The sequence below is a fragment of the Alligator mississippiensis genome, chromosome 16 (assembly GCF_030867095.1).
Source record: "Alligator mississippiensis isolate rAllMis1 chromosome 16, rAllMis1, whole genome shotgun sequence".
NCBI lineage: Eukaryota > Metazoa > Chordata > Crocodylia > Alligatoridae > Alligator > Alligator mississippiensis.
This window is the reverse complement of record NC_081839.1, coordinates 2,657,979-2,676,189: the sequence shown is the minus strand read 5'-3', so window position 1 is coordinate 2,676,189 and position 18,211 is coordinate 2,657,979. Positions and strand designations below refer to the sequence as shown.

The following is an 18,211-nucleotide window of genomic DNA, read 5'->3' as shown; positions in this document are numbered from 1 at the left end:
CCTATTGAAGATCAAGTCTTTCTAAAACAGCACGCACAGCGCTTTGTCCTGAAAGCAAGCTGCCGTTCATGCTACGTTCCTAATGAAAACGATACTGCTTTTTGACGGCAACTGCGGTTTAAAGTGTGTTGGAAGTAGACCTGGATTTTGGGCCCCCTATCCCAAATGCAAACCTGCCAATTAAACCAGAATTGTGAAGGGCTTGCCTCCCCGTGAGGAAAAGCTGCTCTGCCTTCAGCCTGCGTCCGGTTTTAATCTGGATGAATTCCCAAGGATACATCTGGGCTGTCGGCCTTAGCCGTGTTGGTTTACGGACACAGGCGGGTCAACGTGACATCGGGTGATTGCGAAAGCTTGCAACAACTTTTTTCCAACTACTTGATCTAACAAAAGATACCGCATCTACCCAAAGCGCTTTGCCTGCCAAGGCTAAATCAGCACTAAGAGGGCCAAATTTTCCGTGGGTAAGAGGAGTTTCCTCCGCATCAGTGGGAGTGCTGCATGCCGGCTGAGGGTCTTGCCATGTCTTTAAACCCTCGCTGCCTTTGAAGCCTTAGTGATGGGACTTGCTCAGAAGTGTAAATGAATCCAAACGGGCGTAAGGGGTGGTTTGCAAAGCCTGGCCGGAGGCCTAGACCGCCTTCCACACGCAGTACTGGAGAGGCCGAAACAGGCCCAGCCCAAGATCGGGACAACGGAGGCTCCAGCTGCAAGGCCTGAAGGGAAAGGCCCGCGTGGGACGACTGCCACCTGATGGCCCCGGCGGAGAAGACGGAAGCCATGTGCGAGCGAGTCTCCACGGTGGTAGATCTAGGTCTCGCAGGCTCCGTCGGGGCCCTGTCGCGCCCGAGTTCGCGTCGTTCGATGCTGAGCGTGACCGGCCTCTGCTCGAGGCTGCCCTCGCCGGCTCCTTTGCAAAAGGCTGCGAGCTGATAGCACGTGGCCCAAATCTCCCGTGGGTGGTTTGTGCTCGAGGGCAGATTCTCAAGAGGCGCTCAGCCTCCAACTACACCCGTGAGAGGCCCAGCTTGGCGGAAGAAATGGCGTTCGGCACCGGCGCTGGCGTTGCTCCGAGCCTCGGCTCCGTTTGCGACAGGGACCCTCGCCCCCGAAACAGGCCGAGGCCGCCGGCGCCTTCGCGCCGTCACTCAGATGAGACCGCCGTGGTGGCGCGTGCATGGGGACGTGCTTTATGCTGGGGCAGCTAGCCACCACTCGTGATTACAGCCGTGATCAGGGTTGGGGAGACTTGCCAGAGGTGACTTGGAGCGCTTCTCCTTGTGGGGCCTGGCGCAGCACTCCTAGGAAGCCTGGCTGGGGCGTGCCAGCGCTGGCGGTTTACACGTGCACACGACGGGGAGAAGATGCTGGAGCGGAGGGCGCCTGCAGCCCCCTCCCCCCCCGGAACTCGGAGCGCGCGGAACCTCGGCCCCGCCCGGCCCTGCCAAGCGACGCACCAGCCCGGCCACTTCCGGCGGAAGCTCCCTGCGCCGCGCGTGTCACCGGAGCGACGCCATGGCCCCGCGGGAGCGCGCCTGCTCCTTCCTCCTCCTCCTCCTCCTCCTCCTCTTCCTCCTCGCGGCCTGCGCCGCCGCCACCGGCACCGCCACCCCGCCCGCCAACGGCACCGGCATCGGCGCGCCCGGCAACGGCACGGGGGGCGGCGGCGGCTGGCGGGGCCCGGGCGGCCTCAACGTGTCCGTGGTGCACCGCGCCTTCTACGTGCTGAGCGGCGTGTGCGCGCTCGCCGCGCTCTACTTCCTGGTGCGCGCGCTCAGGTGAGGGGGGGCAAGGCTTCCCAGACACGCGTGGGGGTGGGGGAGGGGTGCCCCTTGAATCGCGCCGTGTCGGACCTGGGAGAGCTCGTAAAACCACCCCACGCTTCCTTCCCCCTTCCCCCGTCTCCTGCCCTTGGCCCGGGGTGGGTGCGCCGGGGTCGCGGCGCGCCAACGCCTTCCCCGCTGATTTCAGGTTGAGGAAACCTCAGAGGAAGAAATACGGCCTGCTTTCCAACTACGACGAGCACGTGGAGATGACGTCGCTCGACAGCGACGAGGACACGGTGTTCGAGACGCGGAATTTGAGGCGGTGGGTAGACTTTATGGGTTGGTTTTTTTTTTTAATCCCGTTTCCTTGTGAGTTGCTATAAACGTCCCTTTTTTAGAGGTGCGAGACGCTCCGGCGCAGACCCGGCCGTTGGAGCCGATCCGGTGAAGCTTGGCCTCCGCGGGTCTCGCTGCCGGGCGGGCTTCGAGGCGCCCTTCGTCTTTGTTACAGTCCGGGGCAAACTCTGCTTTGCGGCTCGTCTTGCTTGGGATGCCGGGCTGCGCGTCCGGGTCTTTCTGCACCGGGGCGTTTTGTCCGTTTGTTTCGATTCATCGATTTTTTTATTTTTTTTTTAACGAAATCCGAGATCAGCATTTGGTCTGAGCCTCCAAGAAGCCGAGACGCGCGCACTATTTACATATACATGCTATACATACCACTTACAAATGCACACCACTTACAGATGCACACCATACGTACCACTTACAAATGCACGCTATAAATACACACTATACGTACCACTTACAAATGCACACCACTTACAGATGCACGCCATACATACCACTTACAAATGCACACTATAAATACACACTATACGTACCACTTACAGATGCACACCACTTACAGATGCATACCATACGTACCACTTACAAATGCACACCACTTACAGATGCACACCATACGTACCACTTACAAATGCACGCTATAAATACACACCATACGTACCACTTACAAATGCACACCACTTACAGATGCACGCCATACATACCACTTACAAATGCACACTATAAATACACACTATACGTACCACTTACAGATGCACACCACTTACAGATGCATACCATACGTACCACTTACAAATGCACACCACTTACAGATGCACACCATATGTACCACTTACAAATGCACGCTATAAATACACACCATACGTACCACTTACAAATGCACGCTATTTACAGATGCACACCATACGTACCACTTACAAATGCACGCTATAAATACACACCATATGTACCACTTACAAATGCACGCTATAAATACACACCATACGTACCACTTACAAATGCACGCTATTTACAGATGCACACCATACGTACCACTTACAAATGCACGCTATTTACAGATGCACACCATACGTACCACTTACAAATGCATGCTATTTACAGATGCACACCATACGTACCACTTACAAATACATATTCATGCTTATGTTCCTAAATGCAACACTGGCCTGTTTATAAATATTACCCAGTCACAGCTATAAATATTTAACCACATTTACAATATTTCATCCTGGAGAAAAGTTTAGCGCGTGTTTATTTTGTTAAAGCGAGGGTTTCTCCTTCTGTGTTAGCATCGGCGTGGCAGCCTGGTGCTGGGGTGAAAGCCAGGTGACCAGGCCTTCCCCCAGTGCAGTAGATTAGTCTGCCTTCGTTATGAGACTGAGTGCTATACAAATGGTGAAGGCATTTTAAATCCTCTCTGAAACTCATTAGGATTTCCTGTAAGAGGTAGGAGTCTCCATCTTAAATTAATTTCTAACCTCATAATTGCTATGGCCTTGTCTGATCGTTATTCTGATTGTGCCTCAAGTCCCGACTCTGTGCTATAATAGTATTATTACGTGACTACTTGCAGCGTGCGCGTGGTACAGCACAATGGTGATCTGTGTCACACAAACCCACTGCAGTGGAGGTGGTAGCGTAAGGGTCCAAGTGACTACGACTCAGAGCTAACACAGAGGCACGCGGACACTAGGATGTGTTCTCAAGTAGTCCTCAGCAAAGAATTGGGTGGGATTGTGGGGTGCATACATGCCTTCTTCGTTTTAGGTCCAGGCGTATGGAGCGTGCAGTGACAGGCAGGGAAGGTAACAGAGAGAAGTGTGGGCAGCGTTTGGGGGAGTCTGAGGAGCTGCGTGATCGGTTTCCTATGTAAGGGGCAGGCAGCGCTGTAGGGTTTCTCCCTGGTTCCACAGCATGAAGGGGGAGGGTGAGAATAACGGCAAATGGCATGTGTGTTGCGGGCAGACTGCATGCGTGCTTTTCTCTAGCAATGCATGACCTAAAATCCTCTTCCCTACGCTCCTCAAATCCCTGCGCTATCTTCCCGTCTCTTTTTGTGCCAAGCAGTTCACTCCTTTTGTCCCCTCCCTCTGCTCTTCTAAGAACCAAGGAGTCTCTGCCTCATCTCAAACATCTTGGACTCCTTTGCATTGGATCAGCTAACACGTATAAAGCACGCGCTGACAGTAAGGATCGTTCTCTTATCTGGAGTGCTGCTGGCTGGAGCGTTGCTGACTGAACACTTGCAAGCTTGGCTTTTAACACTGCAAGCTAGCTCTGTGCTGTTGCACCTCTGGAGAACGTGCCGCTTTCTCATATCTGTATTGTGTGCGGCCCTGAGTGGGAAGCTGTTCGTCGGGATGCATCAAAGCACTTTGCAAAAGGGGCAGCCCCGCCTCTGCAGACAGAAAAACTGAGGTATAGCGCTCAGCCAGCAGGACAGTGGCAGGAACGGGAATAGAGCTGAGGTCTCCTGAGTTACAATCTAATGCTTTTCCACGGGGATACGTAGTCTCCTTTGAACAGAAAGCAGTTGATAGTCTGGTAGCCCAGGCGTGCCCTTCCTTTGGGGCTACAGCAACACCCCCAATGTGTTCCTTTCCTTCAGAGATCCCTAAAAAATCTGTCTGAAGCCAAGAGTCAGCTGTGTCCCGACCAGGCCAGGTTGCACTCAGCTCCCTCTCTCCCCTCAGGACAGACACTAGCGTTGCGCAGTCTTTGACTCCCCAGAATTAGTTCTTTTGATTTCTTCAGGGTGTTCCCAAAGGCGAGGAGAGCTGCATGTATAGGCATGCAGCTCTGTCGATTCCCAGCTCTCTCCCAGGACGCTACTGTTCTGTCTAGCCATGAATGCTCATTCTGGTGTTTGGGTGTCTTCTGTTTTCCAGATGATGTGGGACCCAGGGCTCGCTCTGCACAGACGGACCCGGAAGGTGCACGCCCAGCTGCAGGATCGCCTCGCCAATTTTCGGGGGTTGTTTTGTCCTAACTGCTTAAAATGACTGCTAATTAACAGCACGAAATGTTCTCACTGGGGGCAGGGCAGTGTAACCCTGTCTCCCCCTCTCCCGCGCGCCTCGTGTAGGGGAAGGTGGAGTGACAGGAGCCCTGCAGCATGGGGACCAGACACGGGAAAGCTTTAAAACTCTTCATAACAAACACGTGACTCTCTGGGGTGGACTGAACATATGGGACCTGAGTGTTCGAGCCTTGTCTTCTGGCTTGGGCATTCCAATCAATATCCCATCTCCATCCATTCCCCACCCTCTACTAAGTAGGGCATTCGAGCCAAAGTACTCTTGGGGAGTTGGGTACTTTCACTTGCCATGTCAGTATATGGTCACTTCTTTATTAATAGACTCTGTACCTGGCTGTGTCCAGTGCGATCAGTCAGGAGGGATCCTCTTGCTTGCTGAGGGATGGGTGCTATGTTCAGTTAGTGTGGGCAGCTGGGAGGATAGCTCAGGGACCAGTGCGTCTGGGGCAGCCGTGTTCTGGCTGTTGCTATCAGCGCTTATGCAGCAGCTTGGAGGTAGAAATCGTGCTATGGCAATACAGGTTGTTACCCCTTTTGGAGAAGGGGAAAGATGGCACTTGGCTAGGAGAGCGTTTCTCTGAAGCACCAGCAGTGACTAGCGTGTGCTCGCTGCGAGATCAGCGGCGCGTCAGCGAACAGCAGCAAACCAAAGGACCTGCAAGCGTCGCCTGCACCGCAGAAATGTTCGATGGCTGCCCAGCTGCTGGACTCGGAGGGCTGTGATCGTGCGCAGAAGGATTAGCTGAGCACCGTGCTCCAAGCTAGAGGGTCTTGCTCCCTGTGCGGTTGTGACATGTTCAAAGAGGAGGAATAACCCTGAGGAGGAGCTGATGCCGGATCCCTGTGGACTGTCGATCTTCACCTGAGGCAGCTCTGCTTCGACAGGAACCCCTCCTTGAGGGAGGGCCGTAGCTCTGGTGGTGTTCGGACTCTGGACTGCACCAGGCCGTCTGCCCAGCGGACTGCAGGGAAATCATCTGTACCACTGAGGGTTGTTGTGGGTCCTGTGGTGATGGTGGGTGGGGAGTATTTGAATGTATTACAATCGTGCAGTGTGCCTCTCTGCCAGCACGGTGGGAACTAGGCTGGAATGATCCTGCTCACAGCACGCTTTCTTAGCACATGGCTTCCACCCCTGCGTGGGCAGCCAGTGGGGTGACACTGCTCTTGGGCAATGGAGGGCAGGACAGTCTTGCAAGCCTTAACATGCTCCCTCGCTTGTGAAGGAGGAGTGCCTTTGTTACAGGAAGCCAAGGGGAGTCATCCTGCCGGCAGGAGTTCCCTGGCTGGGGAGGTGCAGCTGTGAGGCCAGACTGCGGTGTTAGGCGTGTCCATTAAGCATCTGTGGGAAGGGAAGCCCTGGAAACAGGATGGTAGCTTCTAGATGGCAACGATTTCTCCTTGTTGAAGAGGGAGAAGCTGGCAATTAGGAAAGGAGCTCTTCCTCCTTCAGCAGCGCTGCGTGGTTTTGTACCAGCCACGTGGCAGCGGAGAGCTGTTGTCCTGGGAGCACCATGCTCTTGGGGTTCATCTACACAAGGCCTAGTACCTCGCCACTGTAGGCAAGTCACCCCTCTCCATCCCACCCTGCGCGCCTTGGGGAGGCGCAGATGCACTTCGGGTTTAGCAGCAAAAGTATTTGTGGAAATGCCTTCCCAGGGAGGCATGCCAGCGCCTCGGCCTGCCCCAACCTCAGCTCCCTTTTATCCTTTAATGCTCAGTTTAAGCACTTTTTCCTTGCCCGTGTGCTGCATTACGGTCAGCTGCCATGGTCCAAGGCCCTCCTGCCCTGCAGGTCATGCCGCCAGCTAGTTGATTTTGATTCATCAGCTGCATTACCTTTGCGCTCTCTAACAGGAGCTGACATTTCCCTTAACTCTTCAGCCCCCAGCACAAACCTAATTTCCCCTAAAGCTTGATTTGCAGAGCCCTGAAGTCAGACAGTTTACTTCAATCCTCTTAGTTAACCTGTGTGGCTCAGCATTTTTGCCGTCATGCTCATCGGCTTTCCATTAGCTGAAGCAAGGCATTTTTTTTTAATTTTTTATTTCTTTTATCCTTTAAGCTCTTGTTCCTGTTTGGACCAAGGGAGTTGGCAAGCTTTGATTTTCCTGGGTTTGTTGGAATGGATGATTCCAAGAAAATAACGATTGTGTATTTTAACATGTGGATGATTTAATGATTCTGGTGGAAGTAAAGGGGACCTATTTTTTTTTTAAGTATATATTTGTAATGATTCCAATACCAGACGGAAGTGCCCGTTCTGGCAGCAGTTTGGGGTGTTTGTTGTGTTTGGGATGTGCAATTGGGGTGGAGGGCTTGCACCTACAATGAATGCCACCTGCAAGGGACCAGATTACTGGTGCATGGTAGGCTGAGTTAATTAAGGAAGAGCCCTCGTGCTTCCCCAGTATAGAGGGGCAGCCTGATACCTGAATACCACATAAGCCCTCTTAACAGGGCTTGCATTAGTCCTCTGCACAGGGGTGTTTCTAGGACTGCCAAAGGGACCAGGAGAAAAGCCTCTTCATTGCTTTTAATCTGACCATGCTTCGGGCGGAGAAGGTTCTGACCCTTCACTGCTCCGCGGTGGAAGCTATTCCCTCTTCTTCCCTCCCCTTTAATCATAGGAGCTCATTTTACATTCTGCCTCTTTGGAGACAGTTTCTCAACCTGGGTTTGCTCCCAGCTGGCCAAGATTATCCTCTGCCATTCCTGCTCTCTCAGACATTTGGTTGCTTTAAATCATTGTTAATGCATCTTGTGGGAGAAATAAATGAAGAATGCTGACAACCCAGATGTCAGGCTCCTTCCCTCCCTGCAGCCTCCCGTGCCCTCCTGCCTTCCCAGAAGAAGAGCGTGCGTCAGCACAGTGTCGAGAACCGCTCCCGGGGCGGGTGGAGACGCCTTTCTGGTGGGCAGTTGGAATAAGGCCAGGGCAGCCCTTGCAGGGGGTGGCTTTTGACGGTCCTGATCCCAGCGGTAGAGGTGTCGGCCCAGGAGACTCCTGTCGGTGTTTGAATGGCTCTGAAAGCGGGTTTGCTTCCACATTGATACCTTCAGACAACCCGCCTCGGGCGTAACTTCCTAGAGCGCTTCCAAAAATGACTGGGGGTGCCTATATTCCTCCGTGCCCCCAGTCCGCTCCCTCCAGCACCTGGAGCACTTCTGATCCTGACTTGATGGTCATCTAGAGGCCTGAGCATCAGGATGCCCACCAACCTTTGGAGCCAGGGGGAGCTGGGGGTGGCGGGGACCCTCTGTAATGCTACGCAGCGAGCACGTGCGGCGCTGCTGTCTAGTGTGCTTGAAACAAGTGCCGTTGTTTAAGACCGAGCCCGATTAGCGACGTTTACATGAGGGCCCCTGTGATCTTCGTGGGGTTTGCATCGAGCGGCTGGCCGCTGAACTGTGAGGCCAATCGACCGGGGCTCCTGCTGGGGTTAATGGCATCGATTGCGTGCGCTGCCGATGGCAGCACTCGCCGCTAATGCTCGCTTCTGGTTTCAGTCTGTTTGCATGCGTGGCGCAAGGGGGATCGGCAGCAGGAGAGTGCGGGGAGAGGGGCCGGCGGTCTGCCCGGCTCGCCAGGAAGTCAATAAAGCAGCACTCAAGTGCATTGCGTTCCTGTCTGATGGTGCTTTTAGAGACGCAGGGCCAGGCTTCTCTTCCCGGCCCCGCGGTGTGTTGATTTATTTTTAACCAGCAGCCAGGCCTGTATTGATCTGCTTTGTTTTTCTTTTCGCTGACTGTTTTTCTTCCTCTCCCTCCATTGCATCTTCCAACCAATAAAGCGAAACGTTCCCTCTCGGTAGGTTCCTCCTTTGCAGCAGGGACGGGGAGCGCTGGGTTGTGCTGGGGGCTGCCTGGTGGCCGCTCGTCCCCAGCACTCCAGCCCACCTAGGTGCTGAGATACCTGCTGCCTGCGATGGTTTTACTGCATGCCTTCCTATTCTCCAGTTGTGCTCTCCAAGGCCAGCTCCAGTCTCTCTCTCAGGGACCCTTGGGTCAAGCCTACCGCTCTCCCACCCGCTGGCTGTTGGTCTCCACCACTGCAATTTCCTGGCCCTTCCACTTCTCTTTTCCTATGGTATTCCCCTTCTCACTCTTGGCTCTCGCTGTGGTTCCTTTTCCTTGAGCCCAGATGGAGGAGGGTGAGTTTCTTTGTTCCCCTCCTTCCCCTTACTCCGTGTTCTGCCATGTTGCTCTCGTGCCTCCTGAACGGGTGCTGCTCTTATTGCTCCCATGCTGTGTAGCATTGCTGAACAAGTCAAAGCCGTAGCAGTTACAGCCCAAATAAAGCATGCTCCCCACCTCCCCAAGCTGACATTGCCGTGGGTTTCGGAGCTGAATAATCCACTAAGTGGCAGTGTTGCACTGTGGGCCCGTTTGCTGGATGCTGTCTGAGTGCTACACCCTGGGGACGGGGAATGCATGCATTCAGGCACCGTGCAAAATGTCCCAAACAGCGTTGGATAAATTAGACCCAGGTGAGCTTGGGTGCTGACATCTGCAAAGTCTCCCTTGGTCCTTAGGGTGGGAGAGGCTGATGCTGACTTGTAGGTCTGGATCTGTGCCTGTTGGAGGCAGCCTTGCCCACCGGTGGGAGGTGCTGCGGGTACCATAGCTTTAATGTGCTAAATTGGTTGTGCTGAACCTTTAGCATGCCCTGCCTGCAAGCTCACAGGGGTGGTGCATCTGTGCAGATGGCTTTCTTGGGGCAAAACTGAGTCTGGTGGCTGAAGTTTTAGCAGGAACTAAGAGCCAGCCCATGCCTCGATATCTTCCGCTCTCAATGCCGGGTGTGTTTCTCTGGCTTCTTCCAGCAACACGCCGGAGCGCCGTTGTGCGTAACCAATACACGACACCTCGTCTGCACAGTTCTCCCTTGGGGTCAGGAAGAACTGAGCGTGATGGAGACAGTAGCGGGTTTGTGCACGGATGAAAGGCGCTTGGTACAGCAGCAGGGAGGGTGGGATAGGAACCCAAATGGAAGTGTCAACGTTGCATATTTTTAATCCCATTCCAGTCCTTCGGCATCTGCGTGCAACCCTGTCCCAGAAAAGCCATCGCTCCTGTAACGTGCCATCATCAGCCCAGCCTTAAGAAGCAAGAAAGAAGAGAACGCCCTCCCTCCCTCCCCCAAATCCTTAGAGACACCGAAAGCCTGAGCGATCTTCCTGGCTGAGACGAGGGGCAGGGTGGTGGTGTCTGAGCTGGTCTGGCTGGGGAGTCTGCTCAGGATTCATTTTAACACGTGTTAAGCTCTGAAGGCAAATTTCTCTGCTCTGAGTAGGACCTGGGGGGCATTTGCTATCTGGTGCATTCTCCCAGCTTTCCCCTGGTCTGTCCGCTGCTGCGAGGGTCGGGGTAACTTCCGACGATGCTACGAGATTCACAAAATAGCTGCCGTGACAAACAGAGCTAGAGGCCAACTGCTGGTCTTTCGCCCAGAGCAGAGAGATGCCGTGATATCGCCCACCGCCGTGGTGATGTACTGAGTGCTGGGCTTTGAAGGGAAAGGACTGAGAGCACTGCCCTTCAATGCACGGGTGAACGCTGCATTTGCCCCAGTAAATGCCTACAGCAACAATAGCGTTACAAAGGCCTTTTCCTTCCTCGATGTCTGAGTTTTTTATCAGGGAGGTTAACATCATCATTATACTATAAAAGGTGAAGCCAAGAGCCATCCCGGGTCAGGTCGGGGGTGGTAATAAAGCCCGAGTCTGCCAGCTTGCAATCCAGCTGCCCTATCCATTGCAGTCCTAGCGTTGTCCCGCAGCAGACCGGAGCCTGGTTTGACTCTGGGTAAGGGAAGCACCAGAGGCATAGTGAGGCCAGGCTGTGGTTTTGCACACAACGTGTACATTTGTGCCCACCATTTTGCTCCTGGATGTTTTTCTGCTGCGTGTCAGGCCCCACACGCAGGGGGCTACACGCTAACGTGTGTACTGCGGCGTTTGGGGTAGTTCGGTGCACGCAACGTGCAGCTGCAAACAAGGCGGCGGATTTGCTTCTGCAATGAACTCTGGGTATGGAAACTGCTCTGAAATGTTAGCTCTGTATTTACTTTGCAACACAGACTGCGCATTCCTCTCCGGCGCGAGGATAGCTGGAAGTATTTTAAAGCCTGCTGTAGATTCTCCTCTGATGTCTCTTCTGTACCGCTCAACAAAGCCCCTCTCTATACCTAGCAAGTCTTCTCTGTATAAAAAATTAGCTTTACTTAGTTGGGTTTTTTTTGTCTAAATCCTCCTTCTGATCTTTGTTTTCTTCCTTACAAGCTGGAAAGGTGAATGGAAGTGGCACTTCATCCACAAAGGACCTTCCTTTAGAAATAGTGGTTGTTTTTGTTTTAAAAAAATTCTAAAGCCAGGGGTTTTGCGAGGGAGAATGGGGAAGCTTTTTTTCTTTTCAAGTCACACTAGGGAATAAAGGTATAAAGGCGAGAAATGATCATAACTGTACAGGCAACCGAACAATATTTTTTTGAGTGCCAGAACTAATTAAAGAAGGAATTCACACAACAATTTTTGCAATCTCAGGATGAGTAAACATTAAAGGGGGACACGGCACTTTTGATGCATGCTAATGTGTGCGCGCGTGTGTGCAGGAGGGAGAAGGTGTCCCGAAAATTAAACCGGAGATGAAGGCCTCAGATGTTACACTTTAGTATTTTGTTTCTTACATTGCCAGATCAAAGGCACGAGCTGAAGCCCGCGTCCGAGATGCCTGTTGAGAGAATAAACCTTCAGTGCACCCAGAAGGTGAAAGCCAGTAGCAAACTGGAACCAGAAGCCTGGTTTAATCCACGGGGACTTTCTGTTGGCTCTGGCAATGAAAGAATTGGGCCACAATCCTGCAAGGTCGTGCCTGCGGGCAGGCAGCTGTGCCCGTCCAGGCCCCGTCTGCTGCTTGGGGGCTGTGTCCGGGCTCGGACCAGCCCCACAGCTGCAGGGCTGGGTTCGCACTCACTGAAATCGGTCTGTAAATTGAGCTAATGAAATGAATGCACAACCCTGGGCTGGACATGCTGTGTCGACCCAGTAGCTGTTTGGTCATTGACACTGCTCTTTGCTCCCGAAGCATTGTAACCTGCTAGTGCAAGCCAGGAAATCAAACTCTGCAAGGCCAGAAGGGACCGTTCCTATTTGCTAGTCTGACCTCCTGCAAAACAGGCCGGGAAGCAATCCGTTCTGAGCCCCCAAATTTGCAGTTAAACTAAAAGATGTCTTTTAGAAAGATCTGCCATTTTGACTTGGATCCTCCAGCCCATGGAGACGTCACCACATCCCTCTCTACAACGCCTCGGTCATGAACGCCCCGCAGTCGGACATCTGCCCAGCTGAAGCCATCAAAATGCTCCGTGGTCTTCACACAGACAGTACGGGGCAAAAGAGCATCTCTAGACCGTGGGTAGCTGCTATACTATGTCCTGGCATCACTGATGCAGGCCAGGAATTGGGGATTTTTGTTTGCGTGGAAGGTGTCCAGGTGCCGCGGTGAGAGCTGATCTTGTCTGAACCCCAGAGAGTCGAAGCTGCCGTTTCGCTTGCCTGTCTTTCAAAGCCGTGACTCCTCCAAGGATATCTTGGTGCAAAGGATGCGATGCTCTTCCCCCAGCGAAGTGACATGTTTGCACACGCAAATCTTCCCTTGCAGGCGGTTGCGCAGACATTCGGCCTGTCTGGAGCGGGCAGCGTTCTTGCTGTTGGGGGGTCTCCAAGGCACTTGCTTAAATCCTTCTCGGCACACACCTGCTGCCAGCAGAAGCACTGCTCGTCTCATCACCTGGCTCCGTGTCGCACAAATACAGCCCTTTAAAGCCAGCCCGGGCTCTAGTTAAGCACTTCCCTTTGGCTCGTGTCACATTTAAATCTTCTGCTTGCATTCAAAGCCACGGCAGGGTTCTCGCCTCCAAATCTCTCCCTCGGCTCCGAGGCTGCAGGAAGGTTGTCACGAAACAATTTTTGGAGGTGACTGAAGTACTCCGCACGGCCACGTTAAGGGCCTGCTGACTGCGGTGTTTCTTGAGAATGAATGCTTCCTGCTCCGAATGGTGCAGATGACCTATTTTTACCCTTATTAATACCAGTTCCCCATTGTGGTGAACACTGGGCAAGCGGGGAGTGACGGAGGGTCTGGTCTGGAACGCATCTGTTTGCGTGACTTTGCCGGCGATGCTTGGATACAGGCAGGAAATCAGGCCCACGATCGTTGCCTCCAAAGCCTTAAAGGCAGCACAAGAGCTGCAGCGAGCTGGCGTCTGGGAGGCACGGTGGGTCTTGGTGGCCTTGTAGCCTAAGGATTGCTCAGCACCTCGAAGGTGCAGCAGGATTGGGGGTCAGTCGCTTCCAGTTCCCGGGGCTGTTCCCTTCCCTTGCAATCTCCTTTTCTTCCGAGCGCTCAAGGTTTCTTCCGCAGGGGACTGGGGTTGGGCTCATGCCCGTCGTCGTGGCGTGCGAGGAAAAGCCTGAAGGGTGGCAGATTTTAGGGGTCCCCCCCAGCACGGAGCACCCAGGGATTGTCAAGTCCCATCTTCCCATCCATCATCGGGGTGGTGCATCGTAGTTGACTTGGAAAGGTGCATGGCATTTATTAGAAGCAGAGGGGATGCTGCATCCTTGACCGAGTCCCAGTCGGTGAAGATGGTTTTGCTTACGGTGAATAAAACCATTTCCCTTCTCAGTCCAGACCCAGCAGGATTTGTCCTTTCTAACATCATTGGCCACAATGAGAGAAGGGACCAAAAAGCCTGAGCGTGTTCCTGGTCCCCCCCACCCCCTTCCCTGTCCTTGGTCACCTTTAGCGTGCCCGGTGCTGGTTATTTCACCTCCTTCCCCCAACGCGGGTTTTACAGGCACTCTGCTCCCCTTGTTTTCCCACTGCTCAAAGCCATTCTCCCAGCTTCAAAAGGTTTGCTAATTACCCTAATGAGGTCAGGAGAGACCAAACGCTTCTGTCACTTAAAGAGTGGGGGGGGTGGGCTGGGAAGCAGGGGACTGTCTTGACTTCTGCCCGTACAGCAATATCTGCAGGAAGACGGTCTCTCTGCATCTCGGCTCCTTCTCCCCCCCCCGCCCCCTGCTCCAGCGCTCCGGCAGAAAAAGAAACTGTGGACAGAAGGTCTCAAACGTATCAAACAGCTTTTAAAGAGAAATTCCTTTTGCCTGTCAAAAGAACAAACAGATACACCAAAAACTGTCAGAATTAGTGTTGGAGTAATTGCAGAAGCTCTCCAAGGTTAATGCTCCATTAGTGAGCAGCTCTCACGCAGCTAAAAGCCAGGATGAGACAGGTTGTCAAAGGCTTGCTGGAGATTAAAGAGCTGCACTCTCTTGTGTATGTTGTTTGAGGGGCGGAGGGAGGCGAGCACAGGCTTCGGTTTGTGCCGCGTGAAGCCACCCGATGGGCTTGACGGTGGGGCCGGTGGGCGTGGGGCAGGGGTATTGGATCTAGGGCCGTGCCAAGGCTCTCTGGCCCCATGGCGGGGACCGCGTCATTGCAGGATCCCTGTTTTGTTAGATCTCCGGGGTGCAAAGCATCGCCTGACTCGCACTGAGGCCTGCCTGAGTCTGCAGGCAGCCTGGAGCAAGAGTGAGGACTACCCTGATTTACTTTAGCTCCTTGCAGAGGGCTAAAGCCGTGGCGTGTCGGCAGTCGCAAGGGGTTTGCCTGGGGCCCTGGGTCATGTGCATTTATCTGTGGGTACTTAGACCCCCCCTGCCAAGTGGGTAAGTGAGCAGGGCCTCTGCTATGAGCTTAAGTGGGCCTGATTCCTCTTCTGTGTCATTTTAATGCCATAGATGGACCTGGAGCGGAGCTTGATGCACGGCTGTGTCAGGCGGAGGAGAGTTGTTCCCAACCTCCAGTAGCACCGCGTTGTCTGCCCTGAGCTCTCTGCTCCAGGGACTTGGAGGACACAGCACCCGGTACAGAGCCCCTGGCACCTTTTCCTGCTGCACCTGGGTTTCCGTGGAGGTCTGCCATCAGCACGCGGACCTCGGGTAGCCTGGAGAGCTGAGCACAGCTTTGAGGTGTTCCTGCTCCTGAGATACTAGCGTTAAGACGAGCGAGAAACCTCACCCGAGGAAGTGCAACTTCCCTGGGAGTGTTTTAGCTGCGGGGCAGGTGGGTTTGAGAGCGAGACTGGAACAGAGCCTGGCCCCAAATCTCCAGGCTGCAGACGGCCCTGCCGTTTCACTGCGGCTTCCCTGCCTTTACACCAGTGCACGCGCTCCTAAGTAATTTAATCGGGGACTAGGTATTTTTCCAGAAGAGGTGCTGCAGCTTCTCTAGAAGTTACAGGCTCAGTGCAGGAGGTGGATGGTGAGACACGACTGTGACGTGGGTGACATTCATGCCTCAGCGTCCCAAACCCTGGCCAGAACCCGCTGGTGCTAGGTGCTGCATAAATGCAATGTGAAGGACGGAGTCCCTGGAGCTGGGCTGTTCTCAGTGGGGGCAGGCGACAAAAAAAGGGAGCAATGGGCTCAAATTGCAGCAAGGGAGGTTTAGGTTGGATGTCAGGAAAACTTTTTCATGAGGAGGGTAGTGAAGTGCTGGGACAGGTCACCCAGAGAGGTGGTGGCGTCTCCATCCTTGGAGGTTTTCAAGCCCTGGGTCGACAAAGCCTTGGCTGGGATGATGTACTTAGGGCTGGTCCTGCTTGGAGCAGGGGTTGGACTAGACGTGACCTCCTGAGCTCCTTTCCAACCCTCGGTTTCTATGATCCGATGACCCTGTGCGAAGACCCGGTCATCTAAGACGATCTCTGGGCTGAGTTTTGCAGGTGCGACTCGGGGATCACGGCAGTCTGAATGTCAGCAGGCAAAATCTTGCTCTGCGGAGAGTCAGGGCAGCATTTCACTTAATAAATCTCTGGACTAGGGAGTAGGACCCAGTCTCCAGACTCCTCATCCTGGGCTCTACCCAGTGGCCCCCACTATCCCTGAGAAAGGACAGAAAGAGAGAAAGTGAAACCTTGGTTCCTCGTTAAAGCTCCCTGGCTATAATTTGTAATCAGAGTTAGGGTGCAGCAGAGCCAGACAATGCAAGCGGTTTTTGTAACCAAGCAAAACAAGGCTCCCGCCCAGCCCCTATCGCTTTATTAAGTTGATTTGCATTCATAATCTTCGTTTGCCGTTATTATTTTTCCCCCTTGTGCTTAGCGAGTGATATTAGCATAAAGTCCCTTTTTTCTTGTTTTCTATTCACGCTCAAGGTCAGAGACTTAGTGAGACACCAACGAAAACAATCTCTTCCTCACCCTCTTTTAATTCTTCGCAGATACATGTCCTGGGGATTTTAACATAACAATCGCTGGGAAAAGGAAAAAAGGGACCTGAACAGAGAGCCCTTTCTGTGCTGGAAACTGGAGCTGCCCAAAAGAGAGATGCAAATCCAGAGTCAGGAGGGAGAGGGGACGGAGACGAGCCCCAGACAGAGCGGCAACCCTGTCTTACTGCTCTGAAATGGGCAAGCGAAGGTAGGGGTGGGTTTGGAGCAGACCGGGCACGGTTGGTTTGTGCAGACAAGCCTTGCCAGCATACCGCAGTCCTGGCTCGGGGCCCAGCCGTGCCATCCCAGACCTGGGCTCCCGAGGCACGGCTCTGCCAATGCACCTCCGGCCTGACTGGTAGGAGCCTGGACCTTCCCCGTACAGCCCCGCTCAATGTACCTAAGCCTGGGCTGGCTGCCAAGATCCCGCAGGAAGCTTTCTGCCAGCTCCTCGCTAGGGTACATCTCCATTTTGGTCTGGAGTGCATTTATTAGGAGCTGACGTTTTAGTGGGGACGCTCCCGCGACTCGCTGTAGGGTTGGGTGTCTCGCTGAGCCCGCTTGCATGGGAGACTGGATAGGCAGGCCCCGGGATCCCCTCACCCTGCTCTGAATGATGGAGGGAGGAATTGGGCACTGGCTTCTCCCGCAGAACCCGCTTGCTCTGCAACAGGGCCAGACCCAGCCCATGAACCCCTGCCGTTCACGTGGAGGGGTGTAGCGGGGAGAGCCAGGGGCTGGGAGGGGAACGGCATCTCACAGGAAGAGCCAGGACCTCCTGAGTCCTTTTGGCACGTCTGCTTCCAATTTGCTGCGCGCAGCCGGCCCGCTGAACCTCGCTGTGCCTCAGTTTCCCCATCCATTAAATGGGGGCAGGCCTCCGGACAATGCAAAGCCACGAGCTGCTCAAGGGAAGGCAGGTTTGACCGTGCAGCAGAAGAAGCGGTGGGGCCGAGTGATTCTCGGACCAAGTCAACAGGATCCAGATTTACGAGCGCAGCAAACGAGTCCCGCAGACGCTAATCCCCCGACCACACTTTCCCCGATGCAGCTTGCTTAGTCACCGGCGCGGGAGAGGTATTTCTGCATGTTACCACGTTGCCCTAATTGGAGCCAGACCCCTTCCCCAGGCCCTCGCCTCCACGGCTGGCAAAGAAAGCCATTGCCTTGTGTTCTGGCATTGATGGGTTTGCAATATGAAGTCTGGAGCTGACAACTCCAGCTGCTTGGGAGCTGATGATAGATTTAAGGCCGCGCTCAGAGCATGGCACGAACATGTTTAAAGCAATAAAAAGAGGGACGGTGCCCTCCTGGCCCCCGGCGAGTCATATTTCTTCTGGATTTCAAGCCAGAACATGTAGAATCAATGAGTGGAGGCGAGGAGGGAAGCTTTCCTGCTCAGGGCTCGAGATGTTTGAGGGGGAGGCCGAGGTCAGAAATTGATTCCTCTCTGGGTACTCAAACTGGGAGGATTTAAAAACACAGCTGGGGATCACCCTCGGAGGTGGGGACTGGGTCTGAGCAGATGGCAGCTGCTTTGGCTAATGGCTCCAAGCCTGGGGGCAGCCTGTCCATGGGAATGCGGGGGGATCTGCCCTAGGAGTCATTAATTAAACAGCTGATGGCCAGTGTGGCAGTGGGGCGGGACGTGCTGCTGGGCTGGGGGCAGAAGGCTCTTGTATCGTGCAGGACGGAGCGGTTGGCTGCCTTTCTAAGGGCCTTAGATGTTCAGCCTGTGTGTTTTCAGGCCCAGTTTGAGAAGCCGCCTCTAATGCTCCAGCAA

The 18,211-nt window shown here is 54.0% G+C and overlaps 1 protein-coding gene across 1 annotated transcript; it reads left to right on the top strand.

Annotated features, from left to right (window-relative positions):
- The first annotated feature begins 1,438 nt into the window (after positions 1 to 1,438).
- FAM174C (family with sequence similarity 174 member C) lies at positions 1,439 to 7,370 on the top strand. Its single transcript, XM_019490809.2, has 3 exons — positions 1,439 to 1,778; positions 1,972 to 2,088; positions 5,000 to 7,370. The coding sequence occupies exons 1-3, from the start codon at positions 1,516 to 1,518 to the stop codon at positions 5,001 to 5,003; spliced, it is 384 nt and encodes a 127-aa protein (XP_019346354.2). The 5' UTR covers positions 1,439 to 1,515; the 3' UTR covers positions 5,004 to 7,370.
- The last annotated feature ends 10,841 nt before the right edge of the window (positions 7,371 to 18,211 follow it).

What these genes read in the sequence shown, in the direction of transcription:
- FAM174C (XM_019490809.2), top strand. Translation starts at nt 1,516, where the DNA reads ATGGCCCCGCGGGAGCGCGCCTGCTCCTTCCTCCTCCTCCTCCTCCTC. An exon ending in TTCCTGGTGCGCGCGCTCAG is followed by an intron (nt 1,779 to 1,971) that starts GTGAGGGGGGGC and finishes CGCTGATTTCAG; the next exon opens with GTTGAGGAAACCTCAGAGGA.